Source organism: Ictidomys tridecemlineatus, chromosome 6 (assembly GCF_052094955.1).
Source record: "Ictidomys tridecemlineatus isolate mIctTri1 chromosome 6, mIctTri1.hap1, whole genome shotgun sequence".
Taxonomy (NCBI): Eukaryota; Metazoa; Chordata; class Mammalia; order Rodentia; family Sciuridae; genus Ictidomys; species Ictidomys tridecemlineatus.
This window is the reverse complement of record NC_135482.1, coordinates 185,511,009-185,538,724: the sequence shown is the minus strand read 5'-3', so window position 1 is coordinate 185,538,724 and position 27,716 is coordinate 185,511,009. Positions and strand designations below refer to the sequence as shown.

Sequence of the window (27,716 nt, the reverse complement as noted above, 5' to 3'; positions counted from 1 at the left end):
TCTACGTGCAATGCAGCATCACCTAGCAATATGATTCTCCCCTCTCCTCTTTTCCTCCAGGCACTTCGTCTTAGTAACATGGCTATGGGGAAGACGACCACAGGCCAGATAGTCAACCTGCTGTCCAATGATGTGAACAAGTTTGACCAGGTAAATCCAGGGGCGCCTTTTTCCATGCGTGCCTCTTTTTTAGTTTAACCTATTGTGATGCCAGGTTTTTGGTGTAGACCAGTATTCTTTTGAGGATGTAAGACAGAGGCTTTTTTTAAATGTACATCTCGCTTCTCCTGGTATCATTTAGATGCAGGAATACATTGTTTAGATTCAGGTTTGGATTTTTTGCACGTCCCATACACCATCTTTGAATAATATGTATGCAGACCACAGGGATCCTGCCCAGCTGGCTTGACTACCTACCTGTCCTCCATTGTCCCTTCTTAACTCTTAGCATGTGACAGTGGGACAGCATGCTAAATTGTCTTTCTCTTTTTCTAGAGGTAAACTCCTGGGGGGCAGGTGGGCTGAATCTTTCCCCGTGGCCTGTAGGAATCCTTTGTTACTTAATGCCAAATGGGTGGTCCCTAGTTAGAATAAGCAACTTTCCTCTATTGAGCCACCTTCTTTTTGCACTTTTCTAATAGTTGTAACACAAAATACGGGACATTTTAGCTTCCGGTCAGATCTGTTTTGCACAGGGGCCACTTCTTTTTCAATTATTCATCAAATATAAACGAAATTTCCTCCTTCCCTGCGTGATGTCAGGGGTGAAGATTTTAGATTGTGATTAAAGAAGCTTGAAACCTGTCCAGGAGTTATGTATTTATATAGCTCAGCAGTGGCAGGAGAAGGTAGCAGGTACCATGGTATAGCACCCCCTAAAGTAGTAGCGAGCCCCAGGGGAGATGGGACCTAATTATGCCACACAGAGCTGGGATGTTCTGAGATCCTCTGTGAGTTAGACTAGTTGGGAGTCTTCCTTCTGCTTCCAGCCATGTGCTCCTGAAAGGGCCCGAAGGCCCTCTGTGGCCCCATATGGCTTCATCCGCAAGAGACACTTGAATTTCCACCTTACAGGTTTGAAGTCAGCTATGGTCATTTTTGGAGCAGAGCGTTTCTGTGCCGTTTTCTTACTGGATTTTTTCTTTAATCTTTTTTTATCTAGTCCTAAGAACATGTTGTCTTTTCCTTTGAAGGTGACAATCTTTTTACACTTTCTGTGGGCGGGGCCGCTGCAGGCCATTGCCGTGACTGCCCTGCTCTGGATGGAAATAGGAATATCATGTCTTGCGGGGATGGTGGTTCTGGTTATCCTCCTGCCTCTGCAAAGCTGCATTGGGAAGCTGTTTTCCTCCCTTCGGTAAGAGAAGTACTAATTTGGAAACAATGTCACTGTGTGGTAACAGCCACCACCTGCCTGATGCTTCTGTTCAGACACAAAATAAATGCCTCTGATTAAAAATAAATGCGTCTCTTCTTTGCATGTGTCACAAACTCTTTAGGCTTAGCTGAAGGCCAGTGTTAAAGTGGGAAGATAAAGGCCCTCACTGCTACCAGCTGCCTTTTCACACATTGTGGTCTCACCAAGTAGGTGAGCAGAAGTTGGATATGCAGAAGTTATTTAAATGTATCTTAAAGAATAATAAATTAAAATATTTCATAGGCCCACTTCTAATTGCATATATTTTTATCACGTGTGTTTTGGCACTATTTTTTTGTATGCATTATTTTTTATTTTGGGGGGTACCGGGATTGATCTCAGGGGTACTCAACCACTGAGCCACATCCCCAGCCATATTTTATATTTTATTTAGAGACAGGGTCTCACTGAGTTGCTTAGTGTCTCTCTTTTGCCGAGGCTGGCTTTGAACTCACGATCCTCTTGCCTCCCGAGAAACTGGGGTTACAGGCGCGTGCCATGGCTTGTGGGCTATTTTTAATTTGATGTTTCCATTAAATTAGAAACTCCCCAAGGGCCGGGTCAGTCTTAATAACATAAAGTCTCACAGTCCTAGCAGCATGTATGTTAGAGAACTGGCTGTCAGCAAAGAGCTTGATGATGGTATAAGTGACTTAGACTTGAAGCAGGTGCCAGAGAGTTGGAAGCCGGTCATTGCGAGGGTGGCAGGTGGTGGAGATGCCCTGCTGTTTGATGTACCTGAACCCTTTCTTCTGTGTCTCTGCTTCTGGTGTTTTCTCTACCTGAGAATTTCCTCTTCCCTCTTTGCTTTTCCTTGGAGTCCCTGTGCCAGGGTCCCTGTGTGTTGGAGCCTTGTTGCGTTCTCCTTTCTCCGTGGAACAACCAACAACTCTACCACTCCTGCTCTGCAGCGCTTTATTCCTGCTTCATTCCACCCTTGCCAACCACGCCACTGTCAGAGCCGGAGGCCTTGCTGCCTCCCCCACCTGGGTGCCCCTCGGGGGATGGATTGATTCTATCTGGCCCACTTTCCCCTCTTCCTCAGGGGGTGTTGCAGATGCCCCAAACACTCATGGAGCTGGGTGCGTTGTCAGCTTCCTCACTGTGCCTTTGTCCACTTGTCCTGAGAAGGACCTGCCTGTGTCATCAGCAGATCTGGAGGGAAGCTTTTGGTCCCTGGTCTGGGCCTGTGTCCCCTGCTGATAAGGAAAGGTGTGGCTCATCCCTCTTGTCTGTCCCCCTTAGGAGTAAAACTGCAGCTTACACCGATGCGAGGATCAGGACCATGAATGAAGTTATAACTGGAATAAGGATCATAAAGATGTATGCTTGGGAGAAGTCATTTGCAGACCTCATTACCAACTTGAGAAAGTAAGTTTTTGTGTTCATCGTACCCTATTTTTGTGCTTTTCTATTTTCTGTTTTTTACTGAAGGAGTTTAGAAGTCATTCTGTGCTTACACATGAGGGGGAGCTTAGGTATGACCTGTGCCAGCCCTGCACGTGGCAGAGGGTCAAGCAGAATGGCACCAGACGCCATGCTCACCTGGGCCTCCAGTCTCTGTTCTCCTACAGCAAAAGTCATGAGGCTTCTTTGTGATACAAAAGTGAAATTCTACATGTTTCTGAACATTCCAAACCCCCATAAGCAAGGATTTCCAGATGCAAGAGTTTGAGACTTTTGCATTTAAAATAAAAGTATGTTTTATGCTAATGTAACCAGAGGGCAGATGATAGCGATTGGTTATATCTGTATTATGCCAAACTACATAAATGGGTGTTATTCATTACAAACAGCTATAGAAATACTGGTGTTTTTTTTTCTTTTTCTTCTTTTTTGGTTCCAGGGGCACGCAACCACGCAGCCACATTCCCAGCATAATCCTTTTTCTTTTTCATTCTTTTTTTTTTTTTTTTAAAATTTAGAGACAGAGTCTCACTGAGTTGCCTAGGGCCTCACTAAATAGCCGATGCTGGCTTTGAACTCCCAATCCTCTTGCCTCAGCCTTCCCAGCTGCAGTGCGTTCTTTATATGCTCCTAGGAGGGACTTCCAAGTTTCTGGTAGCCCCTGGCCACCTCTCACTTTTGCACCCTTGTAGGTCCTCCCGGTGTTCAGATGTGCTCTTTGCTTCACTCTTCCCTGGCTTCCTCCAGACTTGCAGCCCTCTCTGACTCCACCATAGCTTCTCCTGCCTCTCCTGTGTCTCTGTGAGGTTTCCTGCTAGCTATTCTCTCCAGTGTTTTGGGGTCTCACAGCTTTGGGGTTGCTTCTTCTCTTTTTCCATGAGTTCATGAGCTCCTCCGGGGGACAGGCTGTGTCTTGCTTATTTTACTGACATCAGTGGGATGCCTGGCCCCTGACTTATAGCTACGAATACTGATTGAATGAATTTGATAGGGTGATTCTTCCAATGTGGTCTGATTGACTCATGGTGACTTCAGCATCATTCAGATGGAAAAGCAGCATGGTCACCTAATGCTCTGTGTGGTCTTTGGAGGAAGCTGCCCCAGGGCCTGTGCTGGCAGATGTTTCCATAATGTAACAAAGGGGCCACTTTCACAGGGCACTCCGTTTCATGACTTTTGATGATGCTTCTTGGAAAAAACAAATGCATTTGACTCTCTTTTCCAGGAAGGAAATTTCCAAGGTCCTGAGAAGCTCCTACCTCAGAGGGATGAATTTGGCCTCATTTTTCGTTGCAAATAAAATCATCCTGTTTGTGACCTTCACCACCTACGTGCTGCTCGGCAACGTGATCACAGCTAGTCGTGTATTTGTGGCAATGACACTGTACGGGGCTGTGCGGTTGACGGTCACCCTGTTCTTCCCCTCGGCCATCGAGAGAGTGTCTGAAGCAGTGGTCAGCATTCGAAGAATCAAGGTGTGGTGGCAGATAATGTTAAAGTTGTAGGTGGCTGTTGGGTCCAGCGGTGCTTTCTTTTTACTTAGTGTCACTGTTCCAAGTTAGGGAAGTTTAAATCTTTCAGCACCAGCACACACAGTCAGTCCAAAATGTGGTATGTTTCTTAGGTAGAGTGTAGCGAACACGGCACAAGAATTGTTGCTCACTTAGGGGCAGCTGCCCGGGGCCCTGGATGTAGGAATGAGGACTACAGGAGCGAGGAGTGTGGCCAGAAGCAGGAGAAGCAAACACATTTCCTCCCGAGGCCAGCTGGAGGGTGTAGGCAGGGCTGTGTGCAGGGCTGAGTCGAGTGGCAGCTACTTTGGGCTGGAAGGAAAGAACTTGCTAGAAACTCCCTGCAGCATGGACAGGAAGGATGGCCTGCACTTCACAAGGTCATCCCTGCTGAAGGACGGGTTCTCTTCTCCGCAGATGGTTTGCTTGTTGATTTCTGGGTGTGCCTTTTGGATCCTGCCCCTTTCCTCCCTGTCCTCTCTTCACTTTTTCTTAATTTCAAGGAGCCCGTCTCTAGAAGGCTTCTTCCTGTGCAAGTTATTGATTTCCACAATGCTGCTGTTGCTTTTCCTAAAGAGCGGTCCCTAAATCGCTAGCGGCGTAGTGAAGATAAGGGCCTGTCTCCTCAGGGGTCTCAAGTATTTGTGTGTCGATGAGCCTGTCTAAGACGAGGATTCATTGGCTCTGTGAGAGGGCCTGGGAAGGACTTCAGGATCAAGGCTGTAAAATACTTGTTTTGCTCCAGGTTCCCAGTAGTGCTGGATGTCCAATAACAGACCTCCAGTGAACTCACATGGCCCTGTGTGGGATTTTTTTGGGGGGGGCGTTGGGGGATTGGGGATTTTCATAAAAGACAAGATTTTTTTTAAGTGATAAAATTTAAAAGTTTTTTTTTTTATAAAATGTAATTACTCGGGGCTGGGACTATGACTTAGTGGTACTGCACTTACCCAGCAAGTGTGAATACAGGTTCATCAACATCTAAATTTTTTTAAAAATGTAATTACTCATAGAGGCCTAAGCTTCTCATTTTTTTTCTGTCATGATCAAAGAACACTTGTAAAGGATGATCCATGCAGGTCAATATTTTTTTTTTTTTTTCTTGTGATGGTACACACCTATTGTCCCAGACACTCAGATGCTGAGGTAGGAGGATCCAAGTTAGAGGCCAGCCTGGACATCTTAGTGGGATCCTTTAAAAAAAGAAAAGAAAAGAAAAGAAAAGAAACATTTATATAGCTTTTGCATCTTGAAAGAAAACGCTGAAGAATTCACTTCAGCCACAGCACACTTCTAAGTATACATACCTTGTAACTTTTCCCGATGCTGCTTCTCATGTGTTGAGCTGTTGTCCTCTTGCTGTTGCTCCTTCTGGCCTTGCTGCCTGGGGCTTGGGTGTCTGTGTGCTGCCCAGTGTTCCATCCTGACAATAGTCCCAGGAGATAAGCATTCAGTGTTCCTGCTGCACAGAGAAGGAAACAGCTTCCTAATGGCAGCAGAAGCATGCTGTCACATGGGTGCACCTGGCTTCCCAGGAGACTGGGAAGAGTGGACCTTTTTCTTGACAGCCATGTACCAGCTAAACATGAAGAGTCTTGTTACCTCAGAAGATGGAGAACAGATTTTGAGGACAGCCAGAAGTTTCTGCCATATATGCAAAATTTGGGGAGGGGGAGGAGGTGCTAGGGGACATCCAGGTTGTTTATTTAATTTCTGTGCCACTGTGGCTTTTCTAATTGGATTCTGTCTGGCATGTGAGAAGCAAGAGGGTGTTTGCCGATTATTATTATGTTAGGTTTTAATAATAACTAGGAATTTATTCAGTTAAATTGCATCAAATAGCTGCTAACTAGTATAGAAAATAGCAGGTAGTAGAAGAGAGGACATTTATTTAGGAGGTGGGAACCTAACTGATAAGAACATTTTTTAAAAAATGATGAATTATTAGTGATATGTTGTGATATATTGATTTGATATGTATGAGGGAGGAGAAAAGCAGAGTGAATTTGAGTCCAGCCAGAAGGTAGTCGGATAGAGCCTGGGCCTGCCTTCCATCTCTGCCACTGGTCATGTGTCCTTGCCTGTGCTTCTGTCCTGCCTTGACTCCTGAAGGCTTAGGAATGGCCTTCAGTTTTGCACTCCTGGCCTCTCGCATGATGTTTGGCACATTTGAGGATTTAATAAATATCAAATCATTTTCTGCTACCGCAACTCCCCACCCCATGTTTACTGTTAATAACGTAGAAGTTAAAAAAAAGTTCAGGTTCTACCTGTGTTCAACTTTGGAGCAGGATTTTTGCTTTAGAAAGGAACCCATGTACTTGTTGAAAATGTTAAACAGAAAGTTCGTTCATGGCTGTTAATTTGTAAATTTCTTCTGTGTGTGTGTGTGTAAAATCTTTTAATATCTAGCATGTTCTGATGTGAATCAACACTTTTTATTTATTGCGGTGCTGGGGAAGGAACGCGCTAGGCAAGCAGCTCTCCCACTGAGCAACCTTCCCAGCCCTAGAATCAACACTTAAAATACAACCAATAAAATGCTGTGTAGTCTGCATAGAGTTCTATATTGCAAATTATACGGAAGCAGTGATTTTTGCTTCTGCAGTTCAAACAATCTGTTTTTCCTTCTTTTTTAGAACTTCCTGCTACTTGATGAGATATCACCGCACGACCCCCAACTGCCACCAGAGGGTAAAATGATAGTGCATGTGCAGGATTTTACTGCTTTCTGGGATAAGGTAACACATCCTCTATCACAAGGTCATGACTTCCAGAAGACAACTAGTGCCTCGGATTTCATAGAAATCTTGAGATTTTATATATTGCATGATATGTATTACGAATGTAATTTTACATATTTGCACAAAATGGTGCTTTCTAATTTACTGATAGAATGTTATATAAATTCTAAAAATCACCAGGAAGGTTTGTCATCAGTAGGAAGTAAATACAAAATCAGCCTAAATTGTTTGACAAGTTGTTCTTTATCACAATTTCAAGAGAACTTTCATTGCTGCCTTAGTTTGGTTTTGCTATACTTGAGTTTAGACACTGATAAGGTTAGAATCTATAGAAGAGGGTAGTCCTGGTGTGGCATGGAGTGTGTTAACCACATTTCAGTTGGTGGTAGAGACTGGAGGGAGTCAGTTTTTTACCTTCATGTGTTCAGGTCATCTTATTACATTCTGAGAAAGCCCATGAATTGGATTTTTGCTGGCATTGAGGAGGTGTGGGACTCCCTTATTTGTGCCTCTGGAGGGTACTGGCTATTTTGGTGGCATTCCATGCAGGGAGGAGGCAGCGGGGCAGCATAGTAAACCGGATTCCTGACTGCAGGGTTTTGTCTTATACTAAACAGACAGTGAAACAGGTGAGGCCACCAGGATTTTGCCACATTTGGTTTCCTGAGGACATTTAGGCAGATGGGAAGAACAACAGGAGCACCTTCAAGAAGTGCTCAGCCTTGCGGACTCTCCATTGTGCCCCATTTACCCTCCTCTCCAAGGCCCTCCACCTGGGCTGCTGGTCTTCTGTGCAGGACTCCTTCTCTCAGTCTGGGTCAGTCTGGGAAACAGAAGTCACAGCACAGGAGAGGGAATTTCCTTCGGGGAATTTGTTACTTAGGAGATGAAAGCAGAAGAGGCCGTGGGTGGGTAAGGCCAGCAGGTGGGTGGAGCTGGAAGGACCAGCCTCAGACCAGACGCTCTCCACTGCTGAACGTGAGCTGGAGGGAGTCTGGAATCGCAGTTTGTAGGAGTGTGGGACAGACTGGCAGCCAGAGGGGCTGAGCAGCGCTCATTCCCAGCTCCTCTCTGCTCCCCACTTCTGTGGTGCGAATGCCAAATAATAGACTCTTCCTTTCTTCACCTGCTCTTACCTCTAAGTAATTGTTTTCTTCATCCTCTTCACCTAATTCGCATGTAATGCCGCCATCTCTCCCAGTTCAACTGTAATCTGTCCCAGCCACAGTACTACACCTTTTGCACATGGGAACTTGTACAGGCTGCCCTGACCTGGGGTTTCTCCTCGCCTACTTGGTACATCCTAACCTAATATGCTCTGTGGGTCAATGAGAAGCACACTAAAATCCCACAATAAAGAGGCTCTCCGGTAAATGCTACTGGATTAGGTAAAGCACCAAGGCTGCCCGTACACATCTTGTAGGACCCATTGCCAAATTGCTTTTGAATCAAACTCCCGAGAACAACCATGTTCTTAGCCTGTTTTGCAGCTGCCCATGCAGAGCACTTCATCTGCTCTGGCCTTGTCTGGGGGATCCTGGGTCATGTGAGGTCCTGGGTCAGGGTCCTTGGATGGGGCAGGGACACAGAGATGGGGGTAGTTGGAAACTGAGGTGGAATGAGGAGTGTGCTGGGCTTGGAGTTGAAATATCCGGACTCCATTTGCAGCCCCCTGGGGTCAGACCCTTATTTGGGGGAAGATCTCACCAAGCTAGCTCTCATTTAGAATCTGTGACTCATCTGTAGTTTGTGGTCCTGTGGGATCTTCAGATCTCCATGGGGGCTTCTCTGCTATGTTCCTTGGAACTCCTCAGTGTGAGGGGAGCCTAGATGACCAGGAGCCCCCTTAGCCATCAAATGCTGCCCCCTTCTGGTTACAGTAGAGCAGTACACAGGCTGACTCACCTGCATGGGGCAGAAACCTCCCTGCCCTAACAAGAACCTGAGGGCCATGATGAGAGATGGGTACGCCCTGTCCGAGGGGGTCCTGCCCTTCAGGAGTTTGAGATTCAATTTTTAAAAAATACCTTCATTTTATTTATTTATAATGTGGCACCAAGGATCAAATCCAGTGCTTCATATGTGTGAGGCAAGCACTCTACCACTGAGCTACAGCCTCAGCCCCCCCCCCCCCCCCCCCCGTTTCAATTTTTTTTTTTTGGGGGTGGGTACTGGGGATTGACCACTGAGCCACATCCCCAGCCCTATTTTGTAATTTTATTTAGAGACAGGGTCTCACTGATTTGCTTAGCACCTCACCATTGCTGAGGCTGGCTTTGAACTTGCAATCCTCCTGCCTCAGCCTCCTGAGCCACTGGGATTACAGGCATGAGCCACTGCTAGAGTTGAAAAGGCCACATTGCCTTTGATTCACTCTTGGTTGTTTTTTTATATAATAGAACATATCCCCTCTTAAGAGGGCTCCTCACACAGGGATTGGGGCTCAAAATTTGCTAGATCTTCAGCCATGGGGTGCACATGGTCAAGAGTCTTCAGATCCACCCTGTGGGAAATGCAGATAGGGATCCTAGCTATGGGATTACAGCCCCCCGGGTGACTCTTCAGAATCACGTCTTCTTACTCCACGTTTTCAATAGTTATGTCAGTTTCTCATAGTGATGATGTCTGGGATTGGACAAAAGTTCTTAAAGTTGGTGATTCTACTCTTGAGGTTCTGTACTCAGTTTAAAACCATTCTTTTCCTCTTTTATACTATCTGACTTTTTCTTGAAGACTAGATAATTCAAAGACTAGATAATTCAAAGTACTGATTGTCATTGAATGAGAAAAGGGAGCCTCATTTTGGTTTATTATGCTGTGCTGAACTCCTGTTCCCATCCACACACTTTGATCTGCCAGTTGATTTTGTTATATTTGGAAGTTCTGTGCAGAAGGAATGAATCTGGTTTGGCTTTCTGAAGAATAAATTGAACTGAGAAACTATAAAACAACATTTAAAAAAATTTTTTTTGGTGGTGCTGGGGATTAGAACCCAGGGCCTTGTGTATGTGAGGCAAGCACTCTATTGACTGAGCTATATCCCCAGCCCAAGATTTTTTTTTTTTTTAAACTTGAGCGATTATTAAGAATTTGCTTGGGACGAGAAGTATTTGAGATTTCAGATATTTTTAGATTTTGGAATATTTACATGTCCATAAAAAGTTATCTTGGAGTTAGGACTGAAGTCTAAGTGTGAAATTCATTCATGTTTCAGATATACATGGCCTAAAGGTAGTTTTATACAAGAAGGTCAGATGTGCAATTTTCTACTTGGGATATCCAGAAGGTTCAGATTTTGGATTTTGGACTTTGGATCAAGGATGTTCAAACTCTACATGATACATATAGTTTTAAGTCTCTTTTTAAATTTTATTTGTCATTTTTGCTGACGTATTTATACAAACATGACATATCTTACTCTAATTAGGATTCCAGTTAGATCTTAGAATTTATGCGCTGTTCAGGAATGTGATTCTTGGGAGTGTTGAAGTACTTTACTCCTCCCCCTGCTGTGCTGGACTGCACATTGTGGGGAGTCTTCCTGGTGTTTGTAGTAGAAGCTCCATGTTGATCCTGCCTGGCAGGAAGGCAACAGGCCACAGGTGTAGGAACAGACTTTTCACTTTGACCCACACCAGGCTCCACTGCCCTTCATCTGTCCCCCAGTTTTGTTGTTAAAGTGGAGCTTTGGTTATAGCCCTGAGCAGCATTTGTAAGCATTCTCTTGCAGAGAGTGACTGGATGATGTAAGCGAGCATTACTCTCATTCTTTTTGAATCGAAGATGCAGCGATGAGTGGGGATTTTAAATTGTTTCTTAGGGACTGGGAATGCTGTGAACTCGTGCTGCCACCTTCTGGAGGTTGTTGAAACAGAAGATGAAAACCAAGCGAAAACTCAAAACAATGAAAAACCTTCCATATTGAATATTAAGGATATTGTTTTAGGCCGGGCGGGGTACACCCACCTGTAATACCAGCAACTTGGGAGGCTGAGGCAAGAGGATTGCAAGTTTGAGGCCAGCCTCAGCAACTCAGTGAGACCCTGTCTCAAAATAAAAACTAGGCTGGTAAAGTGCCCCTGGGTTCAATCCTTGATACCCCCCCCAAAAACAAACAAACAAACAAACAAACAAAACCAAAAGGCAAAACAACAACAAACCCCCCTAAATAAAAAAGAATATTATTTTACTAAAAATGAAAAGGAATATTATTTTAGTAAGTTAGTGTGAAATGAAGAGTTTTCATTTCAAAAGGGTTGCCTTGTCATTTCTGCTACTTTAATGCTATCTATGAATGTCTAGTGCTGAATTCATGTGGAAATGTGGTTCAAGGGCTTTTCCCTTAAATCGTAAAGTTGCTGAAACTGCTGTCAACCCCACCAAGAAGTATGGCTGGATGAAAAGAAGGCTAGGACGTGTCCTATTAAAATAGGAAGAAAGATATGGGGTACATTCGTGTGTGACTCTTGCTTTATTTTCTGCACCTTTTGGAGTGATTTATATTACTTTATTAAAATGGACACATTTTTTTTGTAGGCATCAGAAACCCCAACCCTACAAGGCCTGTCCTTTACTGTCCGACCTGGTGAACTGCTGGCTGTGGTTGGCCCCGTGGGAGCAGGCAAGGTAAGTTGTGAGGCCTGTGGCAGCTCAGGCACCACCACGTTCCTTGTGACGTTCTAGAGTGGAGCCCAGAGCAGTGCACAACATGGTTTTGAATTGACTGTCCCTGGAACGGTCTTTCTCAGCGTGTTCTATGGGATGATGGTTTTGCAAGAAGCTTATGTGATCTTCTGAAAAAGTCTGCCTTTTGTGTATTGTATTTGCTTTGGTGCTTCAGGTTTTACAGTTGGGAACTCCTTGTCTAGAAGTTGGACATGTCAGGGAACAAAGTTATTTATGTGGCTGCTGTTCAGGATGCAGTGACTGACAAAGTGGGGACTTCCTTTGGTCAGAGCACACCCTAGATCCTATGAGACATCTGGAGATTGTCCATCTTTACACATGTCTTCCTTTGTCTTACCCATGTCACTCATAATGTCATGCCAGTGCACATGTTGTAAAAGTACGTCCACGGCTGGTGCTATGCTTAGAGCAGAAGGTGCACATATAAGTTAGACCCAGTCGCTTGTGCTCCCAGGTTCTGGGGCCAGACAGTGAGAAACAGACGTTTTTAGTTCAGTGCTATAAGCACTCTAACAGTGGCCACCACAGGCATGTGACATGTCTATGTTGTGAAAGATTAGAAGGAAACCTGCATGCACATTGAGTCTTGTGTGTTCTAAAGCAATGTAGCATGTACAGGTGGTAGGGGGATCGCTTCCTTTTATGATGGATTTTTGCTCTCTAAAGGTCCTCTAAAAAAAAAATTCTTCCCTAGTGCATTAGGTGTATTAGTTCTTGATACCTTTTCCAGAACAAGTATTTGGATAAGTATGGGCTATGGGTAACAACTGCACTCAATATCAACTCTCAGCTGCACCCAGCATTTCCTGTAGTATTACTAATGACCTATAGTAATTGCATATAGCATTTCATTGGGAGAAACCGGTTTGGGCAGAGTAGATCGTTATGCTCTATTTTATTAATATTCTTTATAAAATATTATTTTACTTTGACTAATAGTGGTATTTCTAATATTTCGTTGAAATGCCTAGTGCTGCCTCTTATCTTGTTTTAAATGAAAGACTGGAGGTCCATCCCCAGGGCTGGGCAGGGCCGGGTGCAGGGTGCTCCTGCTGTCCCCAGTGCTGACTTCCCACGTGCTTTCCACCCTTCCTTCCAGTCCTCGCTGTTGAGTGCCGTGCTGGGGGAGCTGCCCCCGAGTCAGGGGCTGGTGAATGTGCATGGAAGGATCGCCTATGTTTCTCAGCAGCCCTGGGTGTTTTCAGGAACCGTGAGGAGTAACATTTTATTTGGGAAGAAATATGAAAAAGAACGATATGAAAAAGTAATAAAGGCTTGTGCTTTAAAAAAGGTGAGTGACGACTTGAGCTGCAGCCCTTGAATTACTAGTTCTGTCTCGTTAGTGTGAATTACAAGATTTTCGTGAAGTTTATTTTGACCGACTTTTGCATGTTATCTAACGTTTTAAGCTACTCTGCTGGACAAACACATGCCCTCTCTCACAGCTCTACTAGCTTAATCATGGTGTAATAGTGACATTCACAGGCCCCATTTTGGGGGGGATTTGGTTTGGTTTCGTGAAGTTCTGACTTTTATTTTTTTAAGTTGGAAAGTTATAAATGTTGCAAAAGTGAGGAGAACTGCATATTGAGCCTTCCCATGCCTGCCTATTGTCCAGCTTCAAATATGGTCAGCTAGTGGCCAACCTTGTGTCATTTCCACCCCTGCCCCCTGCAGACACATCCCCTCCAGTTATTCTCAAGCAGACCCTAGATTTCACATATGTCATCTGTAAATTTTTTCATTATTTTTCTTTAAAAGGTAAGACTCCTTTGGAAAAAAACCATCAGAACATTATACCTAAAGAATGACAGAATTCCTTGCTATGGTTGACTTTCTAGGTGGCATGTGTAGTTCTTTAATTATCTCATTAAGAAGCCTTGTTTACCTGCTAGTTTGAATCAGACTCCAGTAAGAACTGCACCTCTCAGTGTGTTGATGGACCTGTCTGACCATAGATTCCCTGCTCCACTTTGTTTTCTTTCTTTTTTGGGTACTGGGAACAGAACTGAGGGGTTTAGTACTGAGCTGTACCCTCAGCCTTCTAAATTTTTTTTTTTTCCATTTTATGATAGGGTCTTACTAAGTTGGTTAGGGCCTAGTTCATTTTTGAGGCTGCCTTTGAACTTGAAATCCTCCTGCCTCAGCCTCCCAAGTTGCTGGGATTATAGGTGCACCACTACACTCATTCCACTTGGTTTTTTACTTGTACTTTTAGTAAATAAAATGTTTTAAAATGTATTTTTAATACTGCATCATTTCCCCGTTAGAGATTATTTTCAGGATGACGTTGAGTTTCACAAAAATGGCAAGATGAAAGGTTTTATTGAGCACTGGCAGATGATTGATGAACATAGTTATCTGAATATAAGTTGGAAAAGGACAAAATGTATATTACTGATAAACTCTGTGTACCCTCTCTGGGTTAAAAATTGGTGAATGATGGCTCCAAAGGGCTCTCTGCGGGATCTGTTCAGTGTGGCCTGCACGTCCAGCTGTTCTTTTGTACTTTGAAGGAAAGGCCAGGCAAATTTTCACAGGGGTGGTCTTGAAGGTGCCCAGCCAACTTTGTGAGGAAAGCATAATTTTGCTAGAATACTGGCTTGAATATCATAGATTGTGTCGGTAAGCAGCATTTTAGGATGGTGTGGACAGGGAAATAATTGTTTAATGAACTTTCATTGCCTTGTCCTGAGACACTATGTGTTTTTAAAAATGACAGCGAGCAATGACGAGCTGGATTTTTGTTTTTAATTAAATAATTTGCAATACTAGGGTTGAACTGTGGGCTGTTTTATAGCTGAGCTCCATCCCTAGGCTTTTCCATTTTTCATTTTGAGACTGAGTCTTGCTAAGCTGCCAAGGCTAGCCTCAAACTTGTGGTCTTCATGCCTCAGCCTCCTAAGTTGTTGGGATGACAGGCCTTAGAGTTTTAACTCAATAGTATACAGCAAACGTAGAAGAGTGATCATAATAGATCCCACCAACTGAGCGTCCACTCGGTGTCAGTCATCTCGCTCTAGTGCTTTGGATCACATATGTGTGCTCTCTCTGCCTGTCATAGACACGTGTGTACACAGGTACCGGAGTTTTCGGTCTTCTACTATAATTTCTTAGTCTTCAATGCTACTCTCCTTATTGGGCCACTGGGATCTGGAGATGCAGAGTGACTCACCTGGACGCTCGCAGATCAGGGTCAGGTGTGGCTGCAGGACTCCTGATTCCAATTCTGCCAGTGCCCTGGCGCCTCTCAATTATGCTGTTTCTAGGACAGCACTATTTGAGAGACTGGGTGACTTAGGAGGTTGAGCATGGGAAAAAGATCTCAAGCCTTGCCTTCTCCCTTTAATCAGGTTCAACTCCTGATGCCCGTGGGCGGCTTCACACTCCCAGGTCAAGCCAGCCACATGGTGGAACATCTGTGATGGCAAGTGGGACAAGGGCCCCCACAGGCACGTGGGAGGCCTGGACCCATGACAGGGGCCGTGTCTGGGGTTTTGGCCTACTTTTGACTTTTCATAAGCTGTTGATGCACATGGATGGGGATCCTGCTCTGCCGAAGGGCACCATTTCCATCCTCTGCGTGAAGGCAGCCCAGGGTAAAGAAATAGAACCAAGCCGGAGTCCTGGCCCGGCCTTGTCCTTTGCTTGTTGTTACTTTGAAGATAGCATCCTGTTACTTTGTGGTGGCCTCTGGGGTCAGATGCAAAATGAGAGCATGGGCTGAGATGTTTTGCAGTTTCTGAAGTGCCAGCGGGTGACCCTACTTAGGAGGACATCAGCAAGATCGTTAAGAAACCAGGGAACCACTTAATGCCTTGGGAGAGCCTCAGCCATCTCCGTGGTGCATCCTGTGTCAGGGGTGGCTGTGAGGGGGCCACGGATCAGGGTGTCCTGTAGTACGCAGGCTGCGGTGTAGTGGAAGAGGCTTTGTCATGGGAGGGCAACTGTCCTGGGTAGCTCTGGGCTTTTGCCTCAGTTTTGTTTCTTATTAATTGGGGGAGATATGGGCACCTGTGAAGTGCAAACATGTCAGGTTTTGGTAAGTGGTAGCTGTTGGCACGATGTCGCCCTTTTATCTCAGTCAGTCAGTGATGAGTGAAATAAAGATTTCTTCTCACAGTTTCCTCTTACCCTCTTTCCAAAAAGCCCTGGAGGTGGGGAAAAAAAACCAGAAAAAGGCCGGATCTCTCATTTGATATATTGATTAAACAACTAAATGCTTTGTACTAGATCTAATTGAAGTAAATTTGGAAGTTCATGGAGATGAAAACATTTCCGAGATCAAATAGTGAGATGAAGGGATAATTCCCATGTAGGAGCATCCCTCTGGCTGATTATATATTCCAAGGGGTCTTGTGGAGAGTCACTGGACTTGACCCAGGAAGCAACCTCATCATCTTGTCACGGTGGTTAAAATCCCAGGCCCTGTGGTCCAACAGCTCTGTGAAGAGTCTCAGTTCCTCTTAACTGGGTGTGTGTTTGGCTGATTGTCTGAACCTTACAAGCCTCATCTTCTCCGTCTGTCAACCTTATAAGGCTTGTGGGGGTGAAATGCGATCATCAGTTTAAAACACCAGATCCCTTAGCACAGGAGAGGCTTTATATTAATGTTAGCCCTTTGTTATATCCCAAATTTTGGGTAAAATCACCTAGAATGTAACATTGGGAGTAAAGTATCTGACTGTACAACTTCTATTATTTAATTTGACATTTGTGTAGGGTCTTCATAGTGTACTTAAAAAAAAAACCAGCAATACAAGAATGGTTGCCACAATAATAAATGCAGTATAATTATTAAGTGACATCTATCTGTACATTATCCTTTTATCCTTGGGTATTTTTTTAGAACTTTTAAGTAATATACAAAGGTGTGGGTGATAAATTCAAGTGTGATGTTTTTCCACATAGACCACCCCTCTGGGATACCCACAGGTCTATAGTTTTTTTCCTCCCATTTTTCACATTCCTGTTAACTTGGACATTTTCTTTCCAGTTTGACCTGACAATTATGAAATAATTATTATGTCTTTTTTCTTAATCCCTTAATCGGGATAAACAGATGGGCTCCTGTGGCTTAGGTTAATAAATAAGAAATAAATAAAAAATTAAATCAGAAATTTAATAAAATTTAATAATTAAATAAGAAATAACAAATAATTAAATAAGAAATGCTGAGTTGCAAGAGCTGCAAGAGGGGGATCCAAATATGGAGGCTTGAGTTGATTGTGCAGTGTGCGAATGGGGAGAGAGGGCTCCGGGTTTTCTGTTGCTTTGGTATTGTTTGTATTTTAAATATATCTTTCAACAACCACTTGGGGCAACGTGAACTGAAACAGTAAAAATGCTCAGTTCAGAGATGAGCTTGGTCCAGATTCCAGCCCTCTTTGTGATCTCTGAGAGTCCCTGGGCCACTTAGGCTTGATCTCCACTTCTCGTCTGTCCACGGGGCCAGTACTTAATGCAGGTTGGAGCGAGGGTTAGATGAGATCGCTCCTCCAGACCGGCACTGGGTGCCTGGTTCCTGCCATCCCGGAGCTGCCCAGTGGGGAAATGAGCTGAGTACAATGTATTCACAATAAATCGTGAAGCAGAATAAGGCGAGTCCTTCATGAGACAAGTTTTAGGAACCCACCAGAAAGAGAGGTGATCTCTACCTGGGGAAACGGGAACGGTTTCATAGAAGAGATTGGAGCTGGGCCTGGAAGGTGGGGAGGTCACTGACAGGCCACAAGAGGAGTGACAGTTCTCTGTGGAAGAAGAACTGAGCAGAGATGCAGGAGAGCTCTGCCCTTTGACTTCGCCAAGGCCTCAGGGCCAACAGCCTCAGTGGGGCATCCGCCATCATGAAGGCAATGTGGTGTGTTTCTGGCCTTTGGGCTTTAAACCAGCATAGCCATTCCCTGGTTTTCCTCTGGTTACGTCAAACAGTCGTAAATGGAATAATGGGTTAAGTTTTACTGAGAGACAAGGAAGGTAAGTGTGAATGAGCACCTTTTTCTCCTGGGACGCTTGAAACATGTGCTCAGCTCATGCTTTCCCTTTGCCCAGGCCAGAAAATCACGATTGGGAGATTGGCCTGGCTTAGACTTCACTTTAGATCATTTTCCCTATCAGAAGCTTATGGGTAAGTTTGCAGAACCACAGCATCGGTGGTTGTCGTACTCAGTGTTCTTCTGCCAGACCAGAGCCTCTCTTGTTCCCTAATTATGCTAAATGAAGCCACTCCTTTCCCCCTAATTGTGCTAAATGAAAAGAGTGGATTTGAAGTGTCTTTGAAAATGGCTAAGATTGCTGTGTTACCCCCTGGTGAGAGGAAACAACACACAATCAAGGCATAGAAATAATGAGAACAGCTTACAGGGATGGTCAGCAATGAACCAGGGGCCACATCAGCAGTGTGTGGGGTGGAGACTGGGGTCCTATATCTTAAACCGGCTCATTGTTTTCCATGAAAACTGAAAGCAAGAGATGACGACCACTTCTGAGCGTGGCGAAGAAGCAAAATAAAGTATACCACCTCATATGAGGGTGATTGCTGTTTTTCCCTGGAAAGGAGTCCAGCTCAGCTTTGAGTCTGTTGGGAACTCTGTGTCTAGGTGTCATTTTAGACTGGGGGTGGAGGGGGGTGGGATTAGCTGAAAATAGTCTCTTTCTTTTGGGGATGTGCTGTGCTTAGCGTGATTCGCACAGTGGCTGGGGTACCACTGCTGGTTGGCTTGGGAATATGTCTCCAGGCACCAAGTGCAATTTGCAGTACATTCTTGTTCTTTTCTTCAGGTTGAGGGTTTTCATCCTCATATTCCTTTGGGTTCTCACAGCCTCCTGGGAGTTGAGTGATTCCTGTTTCTCCAGGAAGAGGACCCAGGGAGGTCTAAAACTCCACTTTTCATGGGGAGCCCAATGTGCCATTTGCTTTGTCTTCAAATTGGTCCAAGTAAAGACCAAGAAATGAGGATTGATCTCTAAAGGGCTGATGCCATAGAGTCTGTGATTGGTAATTGTGAAAGTTCGTCCGTACCCACATACTTGGCCTAAGCCAGGCCCTGTGTAGTGATGATTATAGTGACGATTTTTTTTTTTTTAAAGAGAGAGTGAGAGAAGGGAGAGAGAGAGAGAATTTTTAATATTTATTTTTTAGTTCTCGGTGGACACAACATCTTTGTTGGTATGTGGTGCTGAGGATCGAACCCGGGCCGCACGCATGCCAGGCGAGCGCGCTACCCCTTGAGTCACATCCCCAGCCCTATAGTGACGATTAATTAAGTAGAGATTTCTAGATGAAATATTGTGTATTAGACCTGATTGTTATCCTATTTTTTGGGAAATGTTCTTCTTTCTTTTTTAAGGTTCTGTGCTTTGTCGATTTAAAAATGAGCAAATGAAACCGAATAGATCCCTAGATCTTCAAGTAGAACCCCCTTATCTTAGCTCTCCTTTTTCTCCTGGCTTGTGTGGAGCGGTGGTCTCAGTCCACCCCACCTGTCCAATATCCCTCCAGTTCCATTTCCTTTGCTTTTCCCTGCTGTTGTTTCCTGTGTAGATTTTGAATGTTGCTCTGTCATGATCCTCCAGTGTCACTGTGCAGGCGTGGGAAACCGTGCAGGTGGTGGGAACTAAGGCAGAGGTGAGCACCTGTCTGTTGCTGGGGAAAATAAGCCCCATGGCTTTAGAGGCCACCCGCTTGCTGAAGCCTGCACAGTGCTCTTCGGCCTGTCTGCAGACTTGTGTGTCCAGCAGCAGTGGGCATCCCAGTCTGGCCATACCTGAACTCTGGCTCTATCCCCTCCACCTGCGTCCCCTGCCTCCCAGCTCTGTCAACGTCGCCCTTGCTGTCCCCTTTTCTATGCTGAAAGCACTGTAGTCTCTCTGCCTCGCAGCCCACTTGCATCCCATCACCACGACTTAAAGGCTCTGCCTTTGAAGTTGCCCAGAGTGTGGCCCCTTCTGACCATTTCCCTTGCTCCCCCTGAGGCCCACCACGGACATTTCTCACCTTGTGGCTGCAGCCCCCAACTTGTGTCATGCTTACGCCCTGCCCTTTCACCGGCTTCCAGAAAGAGGCAGCAGTGCTTCCTACAAGCCAGATCATTTTGTACTTATTTCAGTGACAGTAGAACCACTGAGCCTCTGGTCTCTTCTGCCTCATCTCCCAGTTCTGTTCCCTCTGCCCAGAACTGCTGGACAGCAGTTGCTCTCCTTTGAATACCTTGCACATGCATCTGCCACAGGGCCTTTGCCCTTGCTCCTTCCTCTTTGTGGTATGCTCTTTGTCCATATCTGTGCTGGCCCATCTTGCCCTCTGTCTCAGCTTTGGTTGGAGCCTTTGCTGGCCACCCTGTAGAAGTTGGACTTCTGGAATTCTCTATGCCCCTAAACCAACTTCCTTTGATTTTTTAAAAATATATATCACCATGTACATTCATGTAAATTTTTTATGTCAAGTCTTCCAGCAAGGAAACTACAAGGACTTTGCTTCCGTCCCTGCTGAAGTCAATGTCCCCAGAACAATGTCGGCCTATTGCTGGTGCTCAGTACATACCCAGTAAAATACTTGAGTGCATAAAATACTCTGGAATACTACAGCATTAAAATGCCCCAAAAGTTTTCTTGAAAGGTTCAAGGTTCCAGTCTAGTCCCTGTGAATAGATCCACTGCTGCTGATCAGATATGCTTGTGTTTCTGAGGAACTGCAAAGCTTAGGTTGGTAATAGGAGAGCAGTGTTGAATCTTTTCAACCTTTTCCTGTATTTCTCCATGCAGGACTTACAGCTTTTGGAGGACGGGGACCTGACTGTGATCGGAGATCGGGGAACCACACTGAGCGGAGGGCAGAAGGCGCGGGTGAACCTTGCAAGGTGAGTGTCCTTCTCCATTCTGCAGCTTCCGGTGGGAGGACAGACACGCAGAACCTGCTCGCCAAGGCTTGGGTCCGGGGGAAGCACTGATTTTGGGTTATTTCAGTGGCAGTTGGGGGAATGGGATGGTTCCCAGGAGGGAGCTGGTGAGCGGGAGCAGCCTGCCTGACCCCCTTTCCTGTCTTCTAGAGCAGTCTATCAGGACGCCGACATCTACCTCCTGGACGACCCGCTCAGCGCGGTGGACGCAGAAGTCAGCAAGCACCTGTTCCAGCTGTGAGTCTGCTTGGTCTTACCACCTCTGCATCAGGGGCCCTTTCCAGGAGGCGCAGGAGAGGCCTTTAGCTTCAGAAGGCTCAGCTCCTCCGGCTTTGTGTCCCTCTGCCCCTCTCGCCTGCCTCCTGGAAGATCCATTTTAGAGAAAAGTTTGCACTTGTATAAGGTCGAGGTAGGAAATTGCAGGAGCTGCCCGCCAGTTGAAGTGAGAGGAGCCCACATCCCAGGGAGTTAAGGAATAGGGGGCTTGAGGGGATTCAGACCCCCAGAAGAGGAAGGATGACGTGCAGGTCTGACATTGAAACATGCGACTCAGCAGACTGGTGCTGGCTGTCGGTTCTTTTCCTCCGTCGTCTGTTCGTGGCACATGAGGGAGCGGTTTTCAGTATAGTGCAGGGCTTTTGTGGAAAGACCTTGTTGGTTTATGCTATTTTCATCTGTAGGTTTAGCAATAGTTACTAGTCCAGAATTCAGGAACGGTTTGCTCCATAGCAGCGTATGGCTGCAGGAGTTTGATGCTCCTTCACAGATCCTCAATACAAGGAACACTGCGGACTCTCTGCAGTGAAGGGTCAGCTGACGTGTGCAGCTGGGCCTCCAGTGTTCCTCCTTGCTTACGTGTGGTTTTTCTGCAGTTTGTCTTCTTTTGTTCTTGCTTAGCCACTGAGCCAGTGAGGTAGAAGACTGGAGGCTTTTCTCTCTCTGTGTGTGTGTCACCTATGCAGACAGACACACCCTGTGTATTCTAGACTGGTCTTTTCAAAGCTTGTGGACTTGGTCGTGCTAAAACAGTATCTGATCACCCCCCCACCCTTAACTTTCTGCTTGTCATTCACCATGCTAAGGGCAGCGAGCCTCTTCACCTATGCTGGTGGGAGGAGCCCTCTGTGTGTGCTGAGATAAATTCTCTGACAGATGTGACAGCATGACATATCTTAGTTTGCCAAGGAGGGGGGACAGTAAGCCACAAAGAAGTTAATGACTCATAATGGGCAGAGTATGGGAGACACAAGTTTTGATCTCATTCTTGCCCTTAAGGAATTTGTTTCCATATGGAGTTTATAAAGACAAATGCATGGGAAAAGTTCAGCATACCCAAGCCTGAAAGAGGGTTCAGTGTCTGAGAGCATGTGGAAAGCTGCAGCAGTAGGCAGCTGCGGGCATTCTGCCGAGAGCCAGAAGCTCACCGTGGGCTGGCTATCTTGCGAAGTAGCTTGGGGTCTTGCCACTTGGGGGATTTGGAGAGGCTGAGAATGAGGTATTCAATTCCTTTTGGCAATAGGAAGAGTAAAAACGGAGATGTAGAGGTAGGAACAAGCAAGGCCCAAGAAGAGGACCCCAAGCAGGCTTATCTCTGTTACGTCAAGGATGTTGATTATATAGAAAGACATTGGGAAATGCTCACTGTAAGGTCCTCAGTCACTCATCTTGGGCTACTATAACAAAATGCCACAGACTGGGTGGCCTTAAAAGCCAAAATTTGTTCTCTAATGGTTTTGGAGGCAGGAAGTCTGAGACGATTGGGTTGGAGGCTGGTTGGCTCCTCCATTCAGTTTGAGGGTAGCCCCCTGCCCCTGAGTATTTCCCCCTCTGTGTCTGTGCCCAGAGCTCCTCTTAGAAGGACAACTGTCAAGCTGGATGAAGGCCCACCCTCACAGCCTCATTTTAACTGATTATCTTAAAGGTTCTTCCTCCAAATTGTCAGGTGCTGGGGTTGGGCTTCCATATACAAGACTGGGAGTGGGGCAAGTTCAATCCACAGTCAGTCCTGAATACGAGACAGATGCAAGCAGAGTGAGAGGATCGCATCACCAGGCTCTGGACTCCACAGAGCCAGGACATGGGGTCCTCCACTCTGCGTGGGACTCTGGAGTGGAGGGAGGGTCACTAATGTTTCTCCACCACAGTGGGCATATAAATGTGTCGGGTGCTGGGGTGACAAAAATAATTTGGGAGTGGATGGTGGTGAAGGTTCCAAACCCGGGGCCACTTCACACCACTGCACTGTGCCCTTAAAAGTGGTTACAACGCTCACTTTGGGTGTGTTTATTTAAACCACAATCAAAAAAGTGTGCCTGGTAGCATTGAGTCTTTACAGAAAGCAGAAAGTGGGCCGTGGCTGGCACTTGGCTTTAGCCCCAGCTCTCCGATCTGACCTTCCTCTCCTGCCCACTCCTGACTGTGACTCGCTGGCTTTTCCTCTGGGCGGAAAAGAGCCTTTGTCACTTGTAGGATTCTTGTCCCCTCGATTCCTCATCACTCGAAGACCAACTCCCGGTGGGACCCTGCAGTGGAGTCCCTCGGGAGGAGAGAGGAAGGCATTCTAATTGCTGAGTGTCAGTGTGCATATTGCAAGAGCTCCCCCAAGTTTTCCTGAGAACACGAAGGTGTTTATAAAGTCCTCTCGCACCTTTAGGGTTTAATGACTTTGGATATACACTTGATAGAAGCAAGCTTGTTAAAATTGTTGTTTGCTAATCAGAACCACATTCTTTGGGGAAACTTAGAGCAGGGAGCACGAATGCAATTTAGGAAATCACTCAGCAGCAACTGGAGAATGTTCTCAACGAGTTAGAAAATTGGATTGAACAATATGCTCTGAAAGATGGCGGTTGTGTTGAAGCTTAGAAATGTGAAGTGTTTTGTATTAAAAATGAATGAATTACACTTCTGTTTGCCATTAACAGTTTTACTTCAATCATGAATATACATCCAAGGTATTAAGGTTTGTTAGTTTTACAACTATATGTTGTAAATACAAGAGAATTTTCACATGCAGAAGGTCAGGGCCCTTAGGTTAACTGATGCCCATCCGATCCATTGCTAGGTATAAATCTGGTCTGTGAGTGTGTGAAGGTTCCCTAGAGCCAACCTGCTGACCTTGCCCTTCCCCAGATATTCTTATGGCTTATGTGTTACTTCCTCATAGACAAGTCTTTCCTGACCACTCCCTCTAAAATAGCAACCTTCACCATGCTCACATCATGACCCAATAATGCATATTCTGTTTTGTTTCTCCTCTGTATGGTGCATGGTGTTGTCTGTTGGACTAGTGGGTGTGTCCACAGCCTGACACTATGTAGCTCTCAGCCAGTGTGCGTTGATGGAAACAGTCAAAGCAGTGACTCTGTCTTTCCTATTTGTGTTGCCTGCATCACAGTATGGGTCGACCCTTAACAGTCCTTTTTATAGAACAACAGTCCTTGTATAGACTCGTTGCTGAACCAATCAGTGTTTTTATGGCATGGCCAGGCACAGTGGCACACACCTGCAACTCAGGCTGAGACAGGAGGATCTTGAGCCAGCATGGGTAACATAGCAAGATTTTATGTCTTTGAAATTTCAACTCTTTAACAGTCCACAAAGTATTTTTCTTGAGGTTTTGAAAAACTCCTAGTTTAGGAAAACAATAATCATATTATTTTGATTGTTTACATTAGTTTTTCTGTGATGAAACATGTTAGAAAGAAAACATTTTAAAAACCTTGGACTTGAGACTCTGGGACACAGTAACACATCCTATTTGATTGTTAACATCTCCCTACAGATTTTTATATAAAGGGGTGTTTGGCGGGTAGTTTTGCGTTAAGGAGATTTTACAGATTAAACAGTTTTATGGAAAGCTTGAATATTATACAGGAAGAAAGGTTTAGTAGGTTGAGAAACTTAGGTATGAAATAAGACAAAGTAAGATTTTTGAAAGAATGAAGTGACAGTTTTTGTGTATAGTTTGAGATCTTGGTTCTGATCATGGACCCCAACCCCAAACCATCTTTTATTTACAGTTTGTCAATCCCGAATTAAAAGCCCAGGGCTGGTTGGTTGGAGAAAGGTTAGCAGATGGAGATAACATTTACTGAGCACAGTTAGGTTCCAGGCCTTTCCCAGGGGTTGGTGTGTTAATTTCTCAGAACATGGCTATGAGTCTTGTTGTGACATAGGAAGAAACCAAGGTTCTAAGAGGTCTAGTGGCTCACCCAGCTTTGTGAGGCTGGTGAGAGGGAGCAGAGATCTGAGGAGCTCAGATTTGGTGCTCTCCAGCACATGGTGGTGTAGCCCACGTTCCTGGCATTTGCTTTGTGCAAGGACCTGGAACCCACAGTGTCTACCAGCAGCCCTGCCTGGGGTCCCGGGTCCCACTCTGCTTACCTGAAGATGCGGACTGGTTTTGAGCTTCCAGGGTCTGCAATTAAAATGTGGGGGCACTTTTTAGGGTTATTTGAGCCATTAGATGATCTCTACTGTGATTTAGACCATTCAAATTTTATATTTTCACTTTCATTCAGTCCTAATAAAAGAAAATTGGCTTCTGCCACAGGGCTGAGAGTGTTGAGGGGACCTCAGTTCAGTCATTTTTCTATCTGGGTCTAGAATATGCACTCTGGCAAGGCTTACTGAATATCGAAGACTTCTTGTGTTTTGCTTAGTCTCATACATCATCACTTAGGAAACAGTCTAAGGAAAATAGCCACATATTTATTAAATGACATCCGCCTATTTCTTCCTCATTTCAACATAGCGATACAATAATATGTATTTTAGTTGTTTTTAGAATCTTGGCATCGTTCCATTTTTTTTATCATGAAATATGTTAACTGTTAAACTGAGTTTTAGGAAAATAAAAAAATGTAACAGCTGTTTAGAATTTCCTAGCAGCTTAAGCTCAGATGTGCTGCTAGTGAGTTTGAGTGCCCAGGTGGCTCCCTTGATTTCTATTTGCATTTGTATTTAGTTCATATTTACATCTGTACTTAAGCTATGCGCCTTTGACTGCACTGTTGTCTTTGTCTCATTTTGGCTTGAAATGATTTGATTGTTTTTCCATTGGGAGCAACCCCAATGTGTTTTTCATATATTGTACCTTTTACATTTATAGGTGTATTTGTCAAACGTTGCACGAGAAGATCACAATTTTAGTGACTCATCAGTTGCAGTACCTAAAAGCCGCAAGCCATATTCTGATATTGAAAGACGTAAGTAATTTCTAGAGATCTGGACTTGCTAGTACTCTCGTGTGTGCCCAGAGGCGTCTTCAGCAGGTCACCCTCCTTGGGCTTCATTGAAAACTCCTTCTTTTTCCTCTTTTCAAGTCCTTTTCTTAGAGCTGCATCCGTATCTTTGCAGATAAAATCAAAGGCTTTATAGAAATGTCACTATTACATTTTAAATCAATTTTATCCTAAAGTACATAAAATTGCTACCTTACATTTATCAAATTACAATGGTTCTAGTGAAATTGTTAATGAAAATAATGGTGTTGTCTCCTTTTCTGAGACTTCAATAAAGGAGATTATTTGGAAATTACAGATGTTAAGACACCTTTGCACCCATTTGGTTGTCACCCACAGTTTCCATAAAGAGCAGCCTGCATTCATAGCAACTCACAGGCAGATAGCTGGGTTTTCTACCTGCAGCCCCCACCTTCCTGGCACAGCGCTTGCTAGTCTTAGTGCACAGGTGCTTCCAAGCGCCCAGTTTGTGTGGATCCTGTGGTGATGTGTAAGGCAAGTCTCACCTTGCCGTGGTGGGACTTCCGTTTTTCCTAGGGAGGATATGGTAGCTGGGATAGAGCACTGGGTATTGCCTACAGCTGGTACAGAAGAAGGAGGTCATCTGGCATGCGTGGAGGGACTTCAGGGAGGCCCCATGCTATAGGACATGGCCCAGAGCGTTGGGCAGTAGCCTGGAATTGGCACGGAGCTATTGTGTGGTCCAGAGCAGGGGAACCACATGCTCTGATTCATGTTTTTTTTTTTTTTGTAAAAAGAACCCTCTTGGCACTGGAGGGGCTATAGCAGAAGCAGTTAGAAGTCTTTGTAGTTCAGAAGTGTGTCAGTTTGCTAGGGCTGTCAGCACAAGTACCACAAACTGGTGGTTTAAAGTAGCAGGAAATTATGGTCTCCATTCTGGTCTCAGATCCTGAGAGTCTGACGTCAAGGTATGAGTGGGAACATTCTCTCTCTGAAGGCTCTACGGGAGAGCCCTTCCTGCCTCTTCTATCTCGGGGTCCTTGGCTGGCAGTCCTTGGCACTCTTTGGTTTGTAGCTGGGGTACTTCAGTCTCTGCCTCCATTGTTATGTGGCATGCTTTGTGTGTGTCTGTGTTTTTTTGAGGACATCTGTCATATTGGACTTAGGACACACCCTACTCTAGATGATCTCATTTTCACTTGATTACACCTGCAACGAAACAGTCCTATCAGAAACAGTCCCCTTTGTACCCTTCAAAAATGTGTTAATACTTTTTGTCTGTATTCACTTTGCATTTCTATAATAAAATGCATGAGGAAGCTAATTTGTAAAGAGAAGCAAGTTATTTAGTATATAATTTTTAAGGTGAAAGGGCTGGGTGCCTGCATTGGCTCAGTTCTGGCAAAGGCCCCTTCTAGTTGTAGTCATGTCATGGAGGAGGTGTGGGTGGGGAAGAGCTTACGTGGCCAAACAGGAAGGCAGAGAGAGACTCAGGTCCCATAGCCCCTCCTGAGGGCTTATCTTCATGACCAAAGGGCCCCCCAAAGGTTTCTTCCCAAGAGTACTATTCTGAGGACCAAGTCTTGAAACACGTGGGGCAGTGGGAAACACTGTTAAACCATAAGTGAACCATAGCACCCTCCCACAGCTTCTTGGTAAAATTATAGGAATATCACAGTGAATATTAGCCACGGTTCACAAAATCTGTGTGCATCATTCTCAAAAACAGAAAAATTTCACATTATTGCAATAAGCAGGATATATAATGATAGCAGAGTTCTTGCAAAAGTCTTTAAGTGCCTCCTTGATGCTCAATGTGCCTAATAAAGCACAGTGAGGAACCTGTC

At 44.9% G+C, this 27,716-nt stretch overlaps 1 protein-coding gene across 4 annotated transcripts in view; it reads left to right on the top strand.

Annotated features, from left to right (window-relative positions):
* Abcc4 (ATP binding cassette subfamily C member 4 (PEL blood group)) overlaps positions 1 to 27,716 on the top strand; it is a 224,165-nt gene that overhangs the window by 75,431 nt on the left and 121,018 nt on the right. For all 4 annotated transcript variants that reach the window (XM_005317040.5, XM_005317042.5, XM_078016213.1 and 1 more), the window contains 10 exons: positions 61 to 150; positions 1,194 to 1,357; positions 2,663 to 2,788; positions 4,050 to 4,299; positions 6,975 to 7,076; positions 11,616 to 11,705; positions 12,865 to 13,056; positions 20,529 to 20,623; positions 20,813 to 20,899; positions 25,776 to 25,872. In XM_005317040.5, coding sequence (XP_005317097.2) covers positions 61 to 150; positions 1,194 to 1,357; positions 2,663 to 2,788; positions 4,050 to 4,299; positions 6,975 to 7,076; positions 11,616 to 11,705; positions 12,865 to 13,056; positions 20,529 to 20,623; positions 20,813 to 20,899; positions 25,776 to 25,872 — 1,293 coding nt within the window. The remainder of the gene's footprint in view (positions 1 to 60; positions 151 to 1,193; positions 1,358 to 2,662; positions 2,789 to 4,049; positions 4,300 to 6,974; positions 7,077 to 11,615; positions 11,706 to 12,864; positions 13,057 to 20,528; positions 20,624 to 20,812; positions 20,900 to 25,775; positions 25,873 to 27,716) is intronic.